Raw genomic sequence first — 19178 nt, 5'->3', positions numbered from 1 at the left:
ATTTTCTTGATTGCTAACTGATCTAGGAGGGCCTAGTTCACTGTAGGTGGTGCCATTCCTGGGCAGGTGGGCCTGGGCAGGTGAACATGAGCCTGGGAGCAAGCCACTGATGAGCTTTCCTCCATGGTTTCTGCTTTGAACTCCTATCCTGGCTTCCTTCAATGGTGGACTGTAACTTGGTTTATGAATAAACCCATTCCTCTCCAAGTTGCTTTTGGTCAGAGTATTTGATTGATCATAGCAACAGAAATCAAACTAGAACACTCCCTGTCTGGGACAAGATCCCCCCAGATGCCCTTCCCTAGGCAACAAGGTGCCTTCTTTTGGGAGTAAAGGCAGATCATTTCTGGTCTCCTGGGAGACAGCAAGGAACGGCGTCCCCACCCCTGCCCCCATCCGAGGAGTATGGAGCAGAGCCTCAAAGGGCAATCTGTATCAGAGAGAGTTGGGGACAGAGACTTAGTGGAGGGGGAGCACAGCACCAGAAGGGCTGAAGAATGGTCCGCAAATAACTGACATCCTACTTCCTAGAACCTGTGATTGAGGCCATGTTAGGAACCGGGACTTTTTAAACATGATTAATGAAGGATTGTGAGATGAAGACCTTGTCCTGGACCACCCAGGTGACCCAAAGACAATGGCGGCACCCCTCTAAGAGGGAGAGATGGGGCTGGGAACGTGGCTCAGTTGCTAGAGAGCTTGCCTCGTATCCACAAACCCCTGGGTTCTATCTCCAGCACCACATAAGCCAGGGACAGAGGCACACCTGCCTGCAATCCCAGCCCTGGGAATGTAAAGGCAGGAGGATCAAGAATTCAAGGTCGTATTTGGCTACATAGCAAGTTCAAAGTGAAAACACTGTCAGACCAACCACTCATCACCTTGATGGAAAACAATGAAAATCGTGGTGGGCTGCAGTATTGATTGATTGATTGATTGATTGATTGATTGATTGATGATTGATTGATTGGATAAGGTCTCATCTAGCCCAGGCCTCCAACTCAGTAGACATTAGAAAGTAACCTTGAACTTCTGTTCCCCCTTCTTCCCACCTCCCAAGTGCTGAAATTACAAGCACACACCACGCACGCCTGACTTTATTCTTTTCTGACTCTGAAAAAATATTCCTTGATGGCTTTTCTGGTCATAAATGTGATGTCTGTTCATTCTATTAAATTTAGTAAATAAAGTAAAAATATGAAGAAGAAACCATTCCTCCCACGTGAGGCTCCCCATGCCTAGTATAGGGCAGCGGGTAAGCCAGGAAGACCGGGTGGGGCCTGGGATGGGGAGTGGGCCCAGGCTGGGGCCCTGTGCTTCCAGCAGATGTCAGGCTGTACACGCTGTGGCTAAGCACACTGTGAGCACACCTCAGCTTTTCAAGGTCTGTTTCCCCACCATGCGTAAACTCCATGCATTCTGGCTCAAGTGAAGGAGTAATTTAAAACTAAAACCTGGCAGCGCTGAGAGGCTGGGAAGGAACCCACATTAATCATATGCAGAGGCAACTCGGAGAACGGATACAAGGTAGGCCAAGCCCTCACTTCCAGAACCAAGAAGCCTACTGCCCACAGTGTGTGCTGGCCTGGGGGACAACTCACCAGGCCATCCATACTCCCCCTTTAGAGGAACATAGGGGCTGCAAGGGCCTTACACTCAGGAAGCACTGTGACATACAAGGGCTGACTTGGTCTCATTAACATTTCCAATCTGGCCAAGGTTTGCTGTCTTGTGGAGGCAGGACCTCCGGGGCCACAGCTCTGGGACCTCTGACTATGCCAGGCCACACGCCTCAGCTCCCGCCCCCCAGCCTGCTAGTCAGGGCATCATTACCATCGGCCCCTTCAGTCCACAGGCCAGCATCCCAGGCCACACCCACACTGACCCATACCCATAATCCAAAAGCCCTGGTCATTCTTTGTGCCACCACTATCAGGTTCATAGCGCCTCCAAGCTGAAGAGGGGGCTCAATGGGCACAAACCCACTCGGGGAGGCAGCTGGAAACGGGCAGGGAAGAAAAGCCAAGATGATGTTCTCTCTGGGACACCTGTGTGGCCAGGAGGCGGAACCCACAGGCTTTCTGCCTGCCCTGTTCTGCTTAGCTCAGGGGCCCTACTGTGGAGAGCTGAGTAGCCCTCCCTCACTCTTGGTCTGGACCTGAGAACCTGCTCCTTTTCAGAGGCGCAGATATTACCTCCTCTGGTAGGAAGCCTTCCAGGGTTGTCCCATCCCTCCGCCCTCTCCCAGAATATGACCTGGCCCTCCTACACAGCTCTGCCTCTGGAGCCTTCTTGGTGTGAGTTTTCTTCCTCCTGGGTAGAATGGCAGGCCCCACCCCTACCCCCACTCCATGGAGCCGAAGACTCTGGGGAGGTGGGACCCCCAGAGTCACAAGTCTGAAGAGCTCTGGCTATGCCAGCCCACAATCCTCAGCTCCTGTGCCTCAGTCTGCCCACAGTCAGAGTTGCTCTACCACTGGCTCCTTCCAGCAGCCCACAATTGCCCACACCGACCCACAGAGATGGTTTCATAGAGCATCCAGGAGCTTGGTCCATAACACTTTCCAAATGCACCGAGTGTGCTCAGCTCTGATTCCACTAGTGTGACGCCTGGGCCCCAGCACCTCCATCCCCTTCAGGGGGTCACATCTGCATCACCCAGCACTGTAGTACTGAGGGGGCAGAAAAGCATCAGGTATGGCCCCAGAGAAGAGACCCCAGAGAAGAGGCCCCAGGGAAGGAGGAAAGCAAGCATTCCTCCACGAGGCTGTGACCTGGATTACGGGGAGTTTGTAGGGGGTCGGGGCCAGATTCCTGGTGTGCTCTCTGGGAAAGGTCATGTGAGGAGGTGGGAGGAGGATGACTGATGGAAGGGACACTGCACTGCTCTGCGCTGAGTTCTGCCACCTGCCACGCACCCCTCAAGGCAGGAACTCATGAGTACCCATGCTAAGTACCAAGTTGTGGGGCCCTGTGGATGTTACTTTGGGAGGCTGGAGAGATGGCTCAGTGGTTAAGAGCGCTGACTGCAATTGCAGAGGACCCGGGTTAGATTCCCAGCACCCACATGGCGGTTACGAACCGTCCTTAACTCCAGTTCCAGGGGAATCCGAAGCCCTCTTCTGACCTCTGCGGCACTGCGCGACATGGGTGCACTCATTCACATGCAGGAAATATACTCGTACACATAAAATAATAAATAAAAATTTTTTTTTAAAAAGTTACTTTGGGAGGGGGTGCTGGAGAGATGCTCAGAGGTTATGAGCACTGGCTGCTCTTTCAGAGGACCCAAGTTCAGTTCCCAGCACCCACATGACAGCTAACAACCATCTGTAACTCCAGTTCCAGGGGATCCTGATTGGTTGAGTTCCAGGCCAGTGACAGGCCCTGTCTCAAAAGACAGGTACATGGCACCTCATGATAGCTGAGGTGCATCACACCTCATCAACACACACAAGCAGACATGGACACGTATACCTCCACCCACACAAACACACACACACACACACACACTTCCAAGGTAAGTGGGTGATGCATAACCATCATCACAGCCCTCCAGAGACAGAGGCAGGAGGATGACAGCAAGTTCCAACCCAGATGGGACTACGCAGTGAGTTCTAGGCCAGCAGGGCTACATAGTGAGATTTTATATATAAAAAAGACTTTCCTGTTCATTTTCCACTTGTTTCAGATCAGACCCTTGAAGTCAGCATCCCTGAATTAGAAACAAAAGTGCTCTGGCTGCCGCCCCACGGCAGTTACTGTACCTGCCAACAGAATGGGCAGCCAGAAGAGGCCCTGGGTAGGGCAGTCACTTAGCTTCCAGCCTGAGGCCACAGCATTCCTCTCCACAAACTTCTGATTTTTATTGTCCCTCAAGGCCCACCTTCCTAAATAAATGCAGACCAGCTCCTCTGTGTCCCCCACCCCCCAGAGCTGTGACAAGGGCTTCTGAGCACAACCCCTGAGCCCGCCTCTCTGGGAATCAGTGTGGAAGGAGACTAAAGAGAGAATAGCAGCCCAAATGGGCCGGATTCCACACTAAGGATTCCATGCCAAAGGCGCTCTGTTCAGCCATCTGACTCGTGCTGCGGTCGGACCGGAGCTGGTGCTTTGCACCCAAAGTGTTTTCTATGTGCCCATATGTGGACACAAGGGAGACAGGCATAGAGGGGCAGCCCAGGAGCCGCTGGACCAGGAGCCTGCATTCTGCTTGCCCAGTAGGGGCCCAATAAATGTTCATTGGATAAGCAATGAATTTGAGAATCCAAGAAACACATAGCCAGTCCAAACCAGCACCTCCCCATAGAACTTTCTGCAGTGATGAAGCTGTCTTGTGTCTGCCTTGCTTGTTATGGAAGCCACATGTGGCCAGCAAGCAGACCCCGAGCAGCTACCTGGGACAGAGAGCTTTCCATGATGTTAACTGAAATTTAAACAGTAGGCATGGTAGCACCTCTCTGTAATCCCAGCACTCAGGAGGCTGAGGTAGGAGGATTTTGAGTTTGAAGCCAGCCTGGGCTACACAGTCCTGTCTCCAAAAAAGTCACACACACACCCCCACACACACACCACCACCACACACCCCCCCACACACACACATGCCCACACACCCCCCCACACACACCACCACCACACACACCCCTCCACACACACACACATGCCCACACCCCCCCCCCCCACCCCCCCCCCCCCGCACACACAAGCCCACACCCCCCCCCACACACCCCCCTCCACACACTCACATGCCCACACACCCCCCCACACCCACCCCCACCACACACAGCCCTCCTCACACACACACACACACACACACACACCACCACCAACAGCGACAACAACACAACAGCAACAACAAAAATCCAAACAAATCACATCTTTAAAAAATGGTCCTGGGCAACCGGACATGGTGGCGCACACCTTTAATCCCACCACTCAGGAGGCAGAGGCTGGTGGAGCTCTGTGAATTCAAGACCAGCCTGGCCTACATAGTGAGTTCCAGGTCAGCTGGGGCTACAGGGAGGGAGCCAGCCTGGACTACACAGTCCTGTCTCAAAAAACCAAAACAAAATAACAAGAAGATATTCATGGGCTAGAAAGATGGCTCAGCAGGTTAGAGCAGACACTGCTTTTGCAGAGGACCCGAGTTTAGTTCCCAGCACCCATGTCAGGTTGCTCACAACCACCTATAACTCCAGCTCCAGGGGATTTGACTCCCTCTTCTAAAAAAATTTTCCAAAAAGCCAGGCATGGTGGCGCATGCCTTTAATACCAGCAGAGGCGGAGGTCAGCAGATCTCTGTGAGATGGAAGCCAGCCTGGTCTACATAGCAAGTTCCAGGCCAGCTGGGGCTACAGGGAGACCCTGTCTCAAAACAAAACAAATAGTCTCAAATGCCTAGTGGGTAGTGATTAATCAAATCCTCTGATTCTTTTTCTTCCATAGTTTTCATACCCAGAAGGCAGAGAGAAAGCTACTTCTTGACCAAAGCAAAAGAAAGCTGTATTCCTACTTTAAAATCGGCTCTTTTGGTCAGTCCCACAATGCTGCTGTCACATAATCCATTGACTCTGCCTGTCAAGCACCCCTTGTACAGGAGACAGAAATAGCCAAGGGCAACCTGCTCAACTAGATGTGACAGGTAGGCCCGGTGTTATTCTAGAACCTAGCTGGGACCAGCAGGACGAGAGAGCGCTTCCAGAGGTGAGGAGAGCGACCTAACCCATCCAGGGAGGCCATCCAGGGAGTCCAGGGTATAGGGCTGGGCAGAAAGAAAGGGAAGGGCTGGAGAGGGGCAGGGCAGGCAGGGACAGCTTGACAGCTGTGCTCAGGGTGGAGTTCATGGTGAGGGTGGAGAGTCAGGGGTACCACAAGTAGTACTGGAACCAGACCTATTACAGTGTGTATGTGTGTGGGGTGGATACCATAGCCTAGTCCCTGGCACAGAGGAGGGACTTGGAGACTATCCCATGAATACAGCTGGGCACAGGGCAGAGCCCTCAAGGCTGAGACATTGAAGATCTGGAACCCGTGTGTGGAGGAGAAGGGGTGAGCCAGGGGTGCCCAGAGGATCCCAGAGGTAAGGCCATCCACAGCCTTTTCCTCTACCAGCTCTCTCCATGTAGCACATTTAAAATTTTATTTTATGTGTATGAGTGCCTACATGTATGTTGCATGTGCACCATGTAGAGTACCTCGGCCCACGGAGGCCAGAAGAGAACACCGGATCCCATGCAACTGAAATTACAGGTGGTTGTGGGCCCACCATGTGGGTGCTGGGAACTGAACCTGGGTCCTCTGCAAGAAAAGCAAGTGTTCTTAACCACTGAGCCACCACTCCGTGCTGCATACTTTTCCCCATGAGCCCTAGCACAAGGTCAGCAACCCTCAATACCCATGCGCAAAGTAGTTCCTCTCACCGAGATAGCTGGGCACAGTGCCCTTGGGAGACAGCAGAACAGGTATGATGGGTTCCACCTGTTTGGAACCTACTGGCTACTGGGGATGGGGGCAGTTTGACAATTAGTTACAGACAAGGATAACAGTGTTGGGTCAAGGGCTCACCAAGTGGGGAGGCCTGGGGCAAAGCAGCCTTCCTGAAAGAGCAGTGTGTACATGGGGTTGGGGGTGGGGGCCGAAGGGAACAGGGGCACCAGTTGGAGGAGGCAGTGATGGGCTGTGAGGAGGGGAGAGTGCCTTTCCCACCTTCTCGAGTTACTGTCCCCTTTGAAGGCTCATTCAGCCCACACCAAGTACTTCGGGGAGACTGTTCTGTGGGAGGGACATCCATCCACAACAGACTGGGGGAAATGTCTGAATGCTTTGTGGGTCCGCATCAAAGGACCACAAATGGGGCACTTAAGACAACAGAACTAGCTTCTCTCACAGTTCTAGAAGCCACAAGTTCAAAATCAAAGTGTGGGTAGAGTCACACTTCTGAAGGTACCAAGGGAGGGTGGTCGCTGGCCTCTTCCCAGGCAGTCTGTGGCTTAGGGCTGTGTCAGTCTAGTCCCTCTCCTGGGTATCACTTTCATGTGGTTTTTTTCTCCATTTATGAAGGCACCAGTCCTTGGGACTCAGGGCCTCCCTCATTTGAAGGTCATTAACCAACAACATATACAAAAACCCTATTGCCAGATCAGTTACATTCTGAGGGTCTAGGCTGGCATGAAGTTTAAAAATTACATCGTTCAGTCCATTACAAAATAGAGGGGTGATGGTGGGGTTAGGGACAAAACCATAGACTTGGAGGAAATACAGGACCCACACCGGATGCTGCCAGCACTGACTGGAGAAGGCTCCAGGGATTCCACTGGAGGTAGAGCCGCTCAGACTCCCAGGAAATTCTGTGTATGCCGTGGGAACCAGGGCAAAGGGCAGCCAAGGCTGTGGTCTTCCCTGACAGGCTGCTTGGGGCACTGGAAGGGGGAAAGTGTGGGAGAACAGACCAGAGGCCACTCAGAAGTGCTATGGCAACTACCAGAGGGACAGAGGTGGGGATCTGTGCAGCTGGGCTGATCCACCGGGGGAAGCGTGCCCAAGAGCCTTTCTAGAAGTGCCTGGAGCAGAGAAACCCTCCATGGAAGCCCAGCAGGCCAAGGGGCAGACAAGACACCTCCCACAGGAGGAGAGCCAGCTTATAGTGTGAACAGAGGGGTCAAAGCAAGCAACAAGGACTTCCATGGCCCAATCTGAAGCCTCCATATTATGAGACGAGCAAGGAGCACAGCAATTATGCAATGCCTATAGTATACAGGGCTACAGACCTTTCAGATGCACAACCACACAACCACAGGCAGGATGAGGGAAGAGGCTCCCTGGGGCTTGGCTATATTTGCAGTCTAATTGCTTAAGGTGAATGGTGGGCAATTCAGTGTTTGGTTGCTTTTTTTTTTTTTTTTTTTGGTCTTTTTGAGACAGGGTCTCCCTATAGCTCCAGCTGTCCTGGAACTCACTATGTAGACCAGGTACCACCACGCCTGGCCGGCGGTGTTTGGTTACTTTATACTTAAGAATATGTGTGTGTGCGTGTGTATGTATGTATAAATTGTTTTGCTTTGTTGAGGCAGGGACTCATGTAACCCAGGCTGCACTTGAACTCACTATGTAGCTGATGATGACCTTGAACTCCTGTGCTGAGATGATAGATGTCTACCACCATGCTCAATTTGTGTGTGTGTGTGTGTGTGTGTGTGTGTGTGTAATTTTCTGAGACAGGGTCTCACACTGTAACCCAGGTTGGCCTGGAACTCACTAAGTAGCCAGGCTCAAGGTGATTCTCCTGTCTTAGCCACCCAAGTGCAGAGATTATGGGGCATGAACCACCATGCCCAGCTTAAAAAAAAAGAGAAGGCAAGAGGTAAAACTCTTGCCTACCATGCACAAGCCCCTACATTGAATTCCTAGTACCACAAAATTAAAAACAAAGTAAGAGGGTGCAAAGTTTAACCTTGGGTGTCATTTGAGCTAAGGGTCTGTGGCTTGTACCAGGAGTGGATCTTCCTACTCAGAGCCAAACACAGCTCAGGAAAAATAGAAAATGAACATAGCAGTCACGTGGCCCCACAACTCGCCTGGGGAGGAGATGGGTTAAAACCCAGGCAGGAGATCAACCAGGGTATATGACAGAGGCTGGGAGGATGGGGGAAGAAGTGAGGGACTGGGGTCTAGTAGAGGACCCCTTAGGGGCACCGGTCATGGTAGCAAGGAGGCAGGGTTTAGAGATAGGAAGAGACAAGGGAAGGGTGCTCCATGGGAGCTGGTGGAAGGTCTGTAGAGGACTGCATGTGTCAGCAGGCAGACCCCATGCAAAACCTAGATCATGGGCTTGCAGCTTTGGGCTCCTGAAAATTATGCCTTAGGCTTCCAAACCAAGCATGTCTGGGTTGCCAAGTGCTGACGGCACAGAACTAGCTAGTCTGAGCCTGGGGGAGCAGAGGCTTGGTACATGCAGCCGAGGGTACCGGCTCTTCAAGACCTGAACCCCCAAAGTGCTGCCTACCTTCTTTGGGACCTTAAGACCAAGGCCAGCCAACATTGTAGGGAGACAGGCAAGAAGGAGCAAGGAGACCCAGACACAAGGCACCCAGACCCACGACACTTGGCGGGAGCTGCGGTTAGTAGGTCCCAGGGCTGTGGTGGGTGGGGCGCCTCTTAACCACGGGTGCTGAAATGCTCAGTAGCCCAGACACCTCCAGCCAGGGCGTCACCCTCCTCTCCCTATGCCCAGGCTCATCACATTTGGCTGGCACATTGGCACACCATCCAAGTCACCTACACATTATGCCCATACCGCCCCTGATGCCACCACCCCTCCCTGCAGAGTAGGCCACCTTCAGCCAGTCTACACCCTAAGGTGGGTAGCATAAGAACTGAGGGACTAGGAGACATCACACTGTCCTGGGAGTGGCTTGGGAACACTTGAGCCTGGGGCAGCCTCTGTTGGTCTAGAACTGTTTTCACAGCCACAGCAACATATCAAATTATGTATGATTTCATTGGAAATACATAAATTCATGCTGGGCGTGGTGGCGGCACACGCCTTTAATCCCAGCACTTGTGAGGCAGAGGCAGGCAGATCTCTGTGAGTTCAAGGCCAGCCTGGTCTACATAGTGAGTTCCAGGACAGCTGGGGCTACAGGGAGACCCTGTCTCAAAAAGACAAAAAAAGAAAAAAAAGAAAATACATAAATTCTGTGCAAACCAATACAATTACCAGTCTCTACTTCAAGCGGCCAATAGGCACATGTGGCTTGTGGACAGGCTGGGCTAGAGGGGCGTGAATCCTTTGGGGGGTATGCTTTACCCCTCAGGGTTCTGTGTCTGGGAGGGGTCCTGCTGGAGGGTGAGGGTTGGAGTTCCAGGAGGGCCTGGGTCTCAGGACAGTTCTGAGGCTAGGATGATTTGTCCCTGTAGGTTTCCCTCTACATCTTGTGACATCTGCCTCTCCATCCGTACTGACCCATTCATCCTGTGTCTGGTGCCCAGTTGGTCCCCAACACACACACATAGATAAGCACCCTTTGCAATTCCCAGGAGGCAAGTCCCTTCATCTCTGGGAACCAATTTTCTCTCCGCCCCAGTCAGGAGATGACAGAACTCTGGGAATCAAGGCTATGTTAGATCAGGTCTTGGAGCACTGAAAATGCCCAGCGGGAGAAGGCACACAGGCTAAGGCATCAAAGAAGAGAGTGGCTTTCCCTACTCCATGCCTACCAAGGTCGGACCCTGTGGCTGGCAGAGCCTTCTGCCAGTCTTGGAGAACAGGAACTCCTCCCTGAGTGTCCCCAGAGCTCTAACAAGAGCATGCTTATCTCCCCTCCTCACCGGCTATTGGGGAAAAATATTGAACATTCCAAAGACGCAGGGATGGAGAGATGGATCAGCGGTTAAAGAGCACTGACTGCTCTTACAGAGGGCCCGGGTTCAATCCCCAGCACCCACATGGTGGCTACGAACTGTCCTTAACTCCAGTTCCAGGGGAATCCGAAGCCCTCTTCTGACCTCCACAGCATTGCACGACAAAAAAATAAAAAAAAAAAAAAAAGAAGCAGCAAAAAAGTATCACATGACACACCAGCACCAAGAGCCATCTGTGCTGAGCAGTTTCCCAGAGATGGAGCCAGCCATGGTGGGCCACAGACCCCGAATGGGCCACCATCAAAGCCGTCTTTTCATGGCACAACCACCAGTCCCTTACACCTCAAACTGGGCCACCGTGCTGTGTGCACCTCCTCTCTTCTCTGCCCTGTGCCTGAAGGCGGAGGTGGGAAACCCCTCGCCCACCAGGTTTGCCTCTAACACAATCACGTCTGGCTGTTTGCACACAGAGCCATCAAAGCAGTGGGCCACGGCAAGGGGGGTCACACTCACTCAGGAATACCAAGTGGACATTCAGGTCTCAAAGGCGGCCCAGGCTGCTTACCTGGGCCCAATGGGTCGCCAAGCCTCCGGAGCCGGCCGCTGGAGGTCCGAGTGACTCCTAAGGACAGAGACAATGGGAAAGGGTCACACGAGGCCGCCAGATTCCACCCCCCGCCCCGTGGGTGCTTAACACAACTGTGTTCTCACTTCCGCACCTGCCAAGGACTCCAGACTCAAGTGAACCCAGGCTCCTCAGAGCGATGACAGCTACCCACCAGGGCGCTTTACACAACTGTCCCACAAAGCAACAGGACCCCACTGTGCAGATGAGGGAGCTGAGTCTCAGCAGGATTGGGCAACCTGCCTGATTCCACACAGCAACCGGAAGCTGACCCCATGGTAAGACTTCTGGGTCTGCCTCTGGTGCCCTTACAGCACTGACTGCTGATGGAGAGGAGCCGGCACGTAGCCAGGACCCACACCTGATGGACAGAGCTTCCCCTACAACCCTGCCCATCGCCCCCCATGACTCCCAACAGCTGGGTAGAGTGGGTTGGATTGGAGGAGGATGTGGTGGAATGGCTCTCAGTGCCCCAGGAAGGAAGATAAGCAGAGGCCCATCAGTCCAGCCTTGTGCTGTATACCACCTCCAACCACAGGTGCCCCTTGGCTGGTTGGTGCCCCACTGTTAGACTTGTGGCAGACAAGCCCTAACTTGACAAGTCTGTGAGGTGCTAGGCTGAGCACACACTGTGGGCTACCAGGAGGAGCAGACTTACAAACCCAGGTCATGGCATGGCATTCAGGGAGTGTCCCGCCTACAACACCACACAGTTATCCTTCAGTTTCAGGAAAAACCTCACCTGGGCCACTGAAGGCTTCTCTCCCAACCCCCAATGCAAGATGAAAGTCCAGGCTAGACTCAGACACGTCCCTGTAGTGCCCACCATCTGATACCCATTCTAGCTATTGGTCAAAGGGGACAGCTTCTCCTTAGAATCCTGTACTCTTTTTTTTAAAGTATTATTTATTATGATCTGTATGTGTTATGCCTGCATGTATGTAGGTGCACCTGTACTGTGAATGCCTGCAGAGGTCAGAAGAGGGCATCAGATCCCCTGAACACTACTTAGGGGAGGTTGTTAGCAACCTTGTGGGTGTTGGGACCTGAACCCAGGTCCTCCACAAGAGCAGTCGGTGCTCTTAACCACTGAGCCATCTCTCCAGCCCCCAACCCTGCACTCTTAAAGCATCCATTCACCTATCCATCCACTCACTCACCTACTCGCTTAATCAACCTGGGATACCTGGCCAGTCCCACTAGGCAGAGGATGGACTGGTGGCTAGATAAAAGGATGGGGTGAATAGATGGATAAGAGAGTAGATGGATGGTTGAGTGGATGAATAGATGGATGGTGGCTAGATGAGTGAAGAATGGATAAATGAACAGGTGGATGGACAGGTGAATGATGGATGGATAGACGGATGGGTGGGTACATGCGTGAATGGAAGGATGGATAGATGGGTGAATTAGTTGATTGGTGGATGGAGGAATAGAAGTGTCAGTAGGAAGATGGATGGATAAGGAATGGGTGGGTGGGTGGGTAGGCGGGTGGATGGATGGATGGAGGGAGGGACGGATGGACAGATGGGTGGGGCCAGCATCTGGTTCTTGGAACTGATAGGTCCCTCAAGGCCATTGGTATGACTCAGGTAGGCTGGCCAGAGCTGCAGTGGAGTGGACACAGGCCCACCCCCTGAGCCTCTGGAAGGGAAAGAACAATGTAGACACCTCACCATCAACAGCCTGTCCAAGTCTGACAATGTGCCACACTGTAGCTCTAGACACATGCGATCAACATCATCTCTTCCCATCTCCATGTTCATAGTCATCAAACTCCTTGGAGGCACAGCTGACCAGACCCCCCGATATCAGTGATCAACAACTGCTTCCCCAAGTCCAATGTGCCCCCAAGATAGAAACTGTGGGAGGGGGGAGGATAGTTAGCCAGCCAGAGAAGACCACACTGAACATTCCCGTGGTCTGTGTCACTTCCTGCTGTCTTTGATAGGACAGAGGCTGCCCTGCCCTTTCTCTGCACACACCCACCCCCACTACCTGTCCTTGGGCTTCCCTGAAAAAGCACAAGAGGATCTACCTAGGTTCAACAACCTAAGGCATCTTATCCCTCCCCACAAACCCAACTGGGGACAAAACAGCATGTGTTTCAGATTTCTGGGGAAGAGTTTTTATTTTCTTAATGCTGTTTATTTTCCTGGTTTCCTAAAATGTGTATCTGCTGTCAGGCAGCCCCTGGCGGAAAAAGGGAAAGAAGCTCCACTAAGCAGAAGGGAGAGGGGCTGAGGGTTCCAGGCTCAAGCCACCATGGTCTGTGAGGAGCCCAGGATCAGGAGTGGCTCAAATGTGGCGGCTTGGAGCTACTCCCACCAGCCTGTATCCAAGTCAGCCTACGACTGCGATCCAGCTGAGAATGGAGTTATTTTTAACGTGACTTTAAAATAAAGCATAGTCAGAAGGAGAGGAGCCACGTGAAACCCTGGAGTTGGCCCACAGTAAATGACCAGAGTGCTCTGAGGCTGAGCTCAGGTTCAAATCCAGACCTCAAGGTGTTGGCTATGACTTCTGAAATCTAGTTACATCTTCCAGGTCAGCTAAATGGAGATTGAGTTGGGGTTTCCTTCTGGATTATTAAGATTTAGTGACAATGAGGGGCTGAGGAGATGATCCAACAGTAAAATGTTTGCTACACAAACATGGGGACTGGAGTTTGAGCCCTAAAACCCACATAAAAAAAATAGATGTGGGCTGGAGAGATGGCTCGGCGATTAAGAGCACTGGCTGCTCTTGCATAGGACCTGGGTTCAATTCCCAGCACCCAAATGGTGGCTAACAACCATTTGTAACTCCAGTTCCAGGGAATCAAACTCCCTCTTCTGATCTCCGTGGACATCACACAACACGGGTGCACTTACATACACACAGGCAATTCACTCATACACATAAAAAAAAAATAATAAGATAGGTGTGCCCGGCATGGTGGCATTTATCTTTAATCCCAGCACTCGAAAGGCAGAGGCAGGTGGATCTCTGGGAGTTCAAGGCCAGCCTGGAGACCCTGTCTCAAAAAGACCAAAAATTTTTTAAATTAAAAAATTTTAAAAAGATAGGTGTGATGGCACACACTTGTAATCCCAGCACTTGGAAGACAGAGACAGGCAGATCAATGTATCGGCCTCAATGTATCAGTGAGCTCCAAGTCAATGAGAGACCCTGCAAGGGTGGAAGCCAGGCGTGAAGGTGGAAGCCAGGCGTGACGATGAACACACGTTTAATCCCAGCATTTGGGAAACAGGCAGGCAGATCTCTGTGAGATCAAGGCCAGCCTGATTGACATGGCAAGTTCCAGTTTGGCTGGGGCTACAGAAAGACCCTGTCTCAAAAACCAAAACATACAACAAACAAACAAACAAACAAGGTCAAGGCTGGGGAGATAGCTCTATTGGTAAAGTGCCCGCCACACAAGAATGAGTACTTGAGTTTGGGTCCCCGGCACCCACGTAAAGCCAGGCACACACATCTGTCACCCCAGCACTGGAATGGACAAAGACAGGTGGGTCCCTGGAGCTCCCTGGCCACCCAGCCCAACGGAATCAGTGAGATCCAGGCTCAGTGAGAGATCCTATCTCAAAAAAGCGTGGTGGGGGGGTTGGAGAAGTTGCTCAGCACTTAAGAGAATGTGCTGCTCTCGCAGAAGATATTCGGTTCCCAGTGCCCACTGGGTGCCTCACAACTGCCTATAACTCCAGCTCCAGGGTTTAGGACCTCCACAAACACTGCACTCATGTGCACATACCTACACACAGACATAGAGACACATAATTAAGTTTTAAAAATCTTAAAAAAAATATATATATATATATATTTATATATATATGACAGGGCTGGAGTGGTGGCTCAGTGCCTAAGAGCACTGGCTCCTCTTCCCGAGGATCGGAGTCTGGCTTGGTTCTCAGCAGCAGCATAGTGGCTAACAGCGGTCTATGACTTTAGTTCCAGGGGATCCAACACCCTCTTCTGGCCTCTGCGGGCATTGAACAACACAGGTGCACTTACATACATGCAGGAAAAACACTCATAAAATAAAAATAAGTCATTTAAAATACAAATATGACGGAGAGCAATCAAGGAAGACTCATGATATGAATACCTGGCCTCACATATGTACACACACACACACACACACACCACACAGAACTATACACACAAGATTTACTGGCAAGGGCTAGGAGAAAGGATTTTGTATGTTTATACCATAAACCAATAACATGTTTGGAGAGGCAAAAATATTTACCCTGACTAGAACATTTCACAATACACACATGAAAAACCACATGGTCCCTACATAGACATACACTTTGGGAACGGAACTTAGCTCAGAGGTAAAGTGCATGCTTAGCATGGGCAAAACTCCGAGTCCAGTCCACAGCACCATGAATACATACACATTTTTTTTTTTGAGACAGGGTCTCCCTGTAGCTCCAGCTGGCCTGGAACTTGGTATGTAGACCAGGCTGGCCTCTGCCTCCCAAGTGCTGGTATTAAAGGCATGTGTCACCATGCCTGGCACATGTATAAATGTTGATGCATCAGTTAAAAAAATGTTTTAAGCCGGGTGTGGTGGCACATGCCTTTAATCCCAGTACTTGGGAGGCAGAGGCAGGCAGATCTCTGTGAGCTCAAGGCCAGCCTGGTCTACATAGTGAGTTCCAGAACAGCTGGGGCTACAGGGAGACCCTGTCTCAAACCCCTCCCCCCAAAAAAATGTTTTAAATGTTTAAAAAAAAAAAAAAAAGACTAAGGAGCTGGAGAGATGTCTCAGCAGTTAAGAGCACTGGCTGCTCTTGCAGAGGACATGGGTTCCAATGCCCCTTCTTCTGGTCTCCATGGGCACTGAATGCATGTGGTACACTTACCTACATGCAGACAATACACTCATCCACATTTTACTTTTATAAAAATGTAAAAAGGTGCCAGGTGTGGTGATGTACACCCTTAATCCCAGTACTTGGGAAGGAGAGGCAGGCAGATTTTTGCGAGATCGAGGCTAGTCTGGTCTACATAGCAAGTTCCAGGGCAGCTGGGACTATTCAGAAGTTCCTGTCTTTAAAAAAAAAAAGGGGGGGTACACATTTTAAGCACTCATCATAGTACCTGACACAAAATAAACAATCATGTTAATCAATAATATTATTATACTAATTATATAGTACTGTTTCAATACACTAGCCATGTGCACCAGTCTGGACCCTGGAACCTATAATTCTTTGTTAACAAAGCTTAGCTGCCCTATGCTGATGTAATTTAAGAAAACATGTTATAGCCAAGGCCCCTCCCTGGATAGTCCGGATGCTGACATCCTGAGAGTGACCCCCATGATTGCTTCTTGACTCACTGGCAATTCAGGTCAGGGGACCCCTCCTGGTCCTCAGGATCAAAGCATCAGGAGAAGATGGGTGGTTTGCAGATCTAAGAAAAATAAGATTTTGGAAGCCCCACTCTGGGAGCCCCCCAAATGTACATAAGGCACAGGCCAATGACACATGACAAAATTTACCGTGGAGGTTATACTACACACAGTGAAACGCCTAACCTGGGACTATTGTTGATCTAACGCAGAATGACACTGTGACATTGCTAAACAGGAAGGAATGGCACCACAGGCAAAGGGACAGGACACCCATCCTGGGAGAGACGGGGTGGCCTTAGGCGGGACAGGGGCCCCACGGAGCGCTTCCCTTGAAGAACCAGCATCTGAGGGGGGGTTCTTGTATCTGAAGCACTCTCCTACAGCATTGGTCCACATTTGTAGCCCCAGTTGAGCACAGGAGCCCCGTAGAGACAGGTGCTGGCCAAAGGGTCCAGGAGCCCAAAGACTATCTGAGGGGTTTCCCCATGCCTATGAGCTGGGGGACCTGGAGGGGTGTGAAGGCCTTTTATTAACTTATGTGTATGATGTGTGCCACGTGTGTGAGTGTGGGTACACTCCTGCCACAGTGCTCACGTGGAAGTCAGCCGACAACTCTGGATGTTAGTCCTCACCTTCCCCCTTGTTTGAGACGTGGTCTATGTTGCTCACTGTGCTCACTGGCCTGTGAGTCTCTGGGTATCCTCCTGTCTCTACCTCCCATCTCGCTGTAAGTGTGCTAGGATTACAAACCTGCACTCCTGTGCCTAGCTTTATGTGGGTTCTAGGGATTTGAACTCCAGTCCTCATGCTTATACAAGTGCTTGTACCCAGTGAGTCACCTCCTGAGCCCTATTTTTTCTTTCAACCAAGTTTTTTTTAATTTTTATGATGGAATCTGATAAACAGCAAAGTTGCGATGGTTAGATAGGAATCTAAGCGGGCCCTGAATCTGAGGTATTCTTATTATTCAAAGAATTGAAATGGCAGACCCCACACCTGTCTCTTTGAGGTTGTAGTTTGGATCTAGGATCACTGCTTCAGTCCCTCTGGGGTGTCACACAGCCCAGACACCTCGAGCCCTGGAGCGGGGGCCACAGCAGGCTGATTTGGGGAAATGACATGTGACACTTTGCTCAGCTTGTGCTCCAACAATGGATGGGGTCTGGACTGCCTTCCCGTGTCAGTCACCATACAGACATACTGTGCACATACACCTGTCTTGCTCTGTGATCACAGGCATGAACCACTGCACCCAGCTGGAGTTTTCCTTTTGATTTTTTTAAAATTTTATTGTATGTGTATGTGTATTGCCTGCAATGCATGTAAGAGCACCCATGCTGTGCAATGCCAGCAGAGGTCAGAAGATGGTGTCAGATCCTCTGGAGCTGACGTTACAGATGGCTGTTAGCACCGTGTGGGTGTTGGGTCCTCTACAGAGCAGTCAATGCTCTTAACCACTGAGTCATCTCTCCAGCCTCTTTGTTTTGATGTTATGTATTTTTTTTCTTAAAACTCAAAAGTCCCAGAGCTGAGGATTCTAGTTCAAGTGGCCTTGATAGGCATTGCATGACATGGGTGCACTTACATATATGCAGGCAAAACACACATAAAATAAAAATAATTTTAAAAACTTGCCAGTCCTGAGGCTAGAGAGATGGCTCAGCGGTTAAGAACACTGGTTGTCCTTGCAGAAGACCCGGGTTCAAATCCCAGCACGTACATGGTAGCTAACAACTGTCCGTAACTCCAGTCCCAGGGGATTCGACAGCCTCTTCTGACCTCCTCCAGCATTGTACAATATGGGTGCACTGACCTAAATGCAGGCAATACACTCATACATATAAAAAATTTAAAAAAATAAAATTTAAAACCTTGCCAGTCCCTAGAGAAATGGACAGGAGGATCTCAGTGGGCTTGTCCCAGGCAGCTTGCCTCCACCCAGGCTGCCCTTCCCCTTGGGGGCCTGGGACGGGGGTCCAGCATGTACCTCTCCAGGCTGGCTGTGTGTTTACTCACAGGTGTGTGGTGCTAGACGGGAGTCAAGGGCTGCTGGTGGGCCTGGAGAGCAGATTCCAGACTTATCACCAGGAACTACTCAAGGCTTATCAGCAGCAGAGCCCAAGATAAGGAGATAATGCTCCCCTTCTCCCTTCTGCCTTTGGCCTCTGCAGCAGAATCTAAGTATTTGGCTGTGGAGGTGCAGCAGGGTTGGGAGCCCCGTGCGGAGGCCTCTGCCAGCACAGGGTCTTTGCACCGCCTCTGAGGCTGTAGATTGTGAGAACTCCTTCCCTCGCCCCCTCCCCACAAGGTCCCAATGCCAGACCAAAGTATGACTCCACCAAACTTCACCCCAGGGAACCAATGAGTTTATTGGGCTGACTTACAGAGCATGGATAAGGGTTGCTTACAGGAGAGTGGGTAGCCCCAGAGCAGCCACACTGGAAAGTCTTCACCCAGAGTGGATGACGGCCTCCCCGTGGCCACACAGACGGAGCCTCAGTTAACTTTCCTCAGCCCATATATCCTAGTACCTCCCCAGACCAAGAGGCTCCTGTAATTGGGACAAAATGGTATACAGATGGCTGGGAGGGGCAGCTGGACTCTCAGGTGAGGGTGCCTCCTGTGCGTGAAGGATGGTCAAAAGCCCACACCAGCCCTCCAGGGGCTCTTGCAAACAGGTTCAGCTGATCTGATGAAGATGGTCAAGGATTGTTTCTACTCAAGACTGAAGTCAAGCTCAGGGAATTCCCCCACAAGGCAAGGAGCTGGAAATGCACAGAGACATCAAAGGCCATCTCCACAGAGCCCTTGGCCATGAAGCCAGGG

At 51.2% G+C, this 19178-nt stretch overlaps 1 protein-coding gene across 2 annotated transcripts in view; it reads right to left on the bottom strand.

Moving 5' to 3' along the window:
- The window catches only part of Septin9 (septin 9), a 186523-nt gene that overhangs the window by 151297 nt on the left and 16048 nt on the right, over nucleotides 1–19178 (bottom strand). For both annotated transcript variants that reach the window (XM_029561525.1, XM_017797120.2), the window contains exon 2: nucleotides 10925–10981. In XM_029561525.1, coding sequence (XP_029417385.1) covers nucleotides 10925–10981 — 57 coding nt within the window. The remainder of the gene's footprint in view (nucleotides 1–10924; nucleotides 10982–19178) is intronic.

This window comes from Nannospalax galili, unplaced genomic scaffold (assembly GCF_000622305.1).
Source record: "Nannospalax galili isolate Female #2095 unplaced genomic scaffold, S.galili_v1.0 scaffold1314, whole genome shotgun sequence".
Taxonomy (NCBI): Eukaryota; Metazoa; Chordata; class Mammalia; order Rodentia; family Spalacidae; genus Nannospalax; species Nannospalax galili.
The sequence above is the reverse complement of the archived record's forward strand: the minus strand, read 5'-3'. Positions and strand labels throughout refer to the sequence as shown.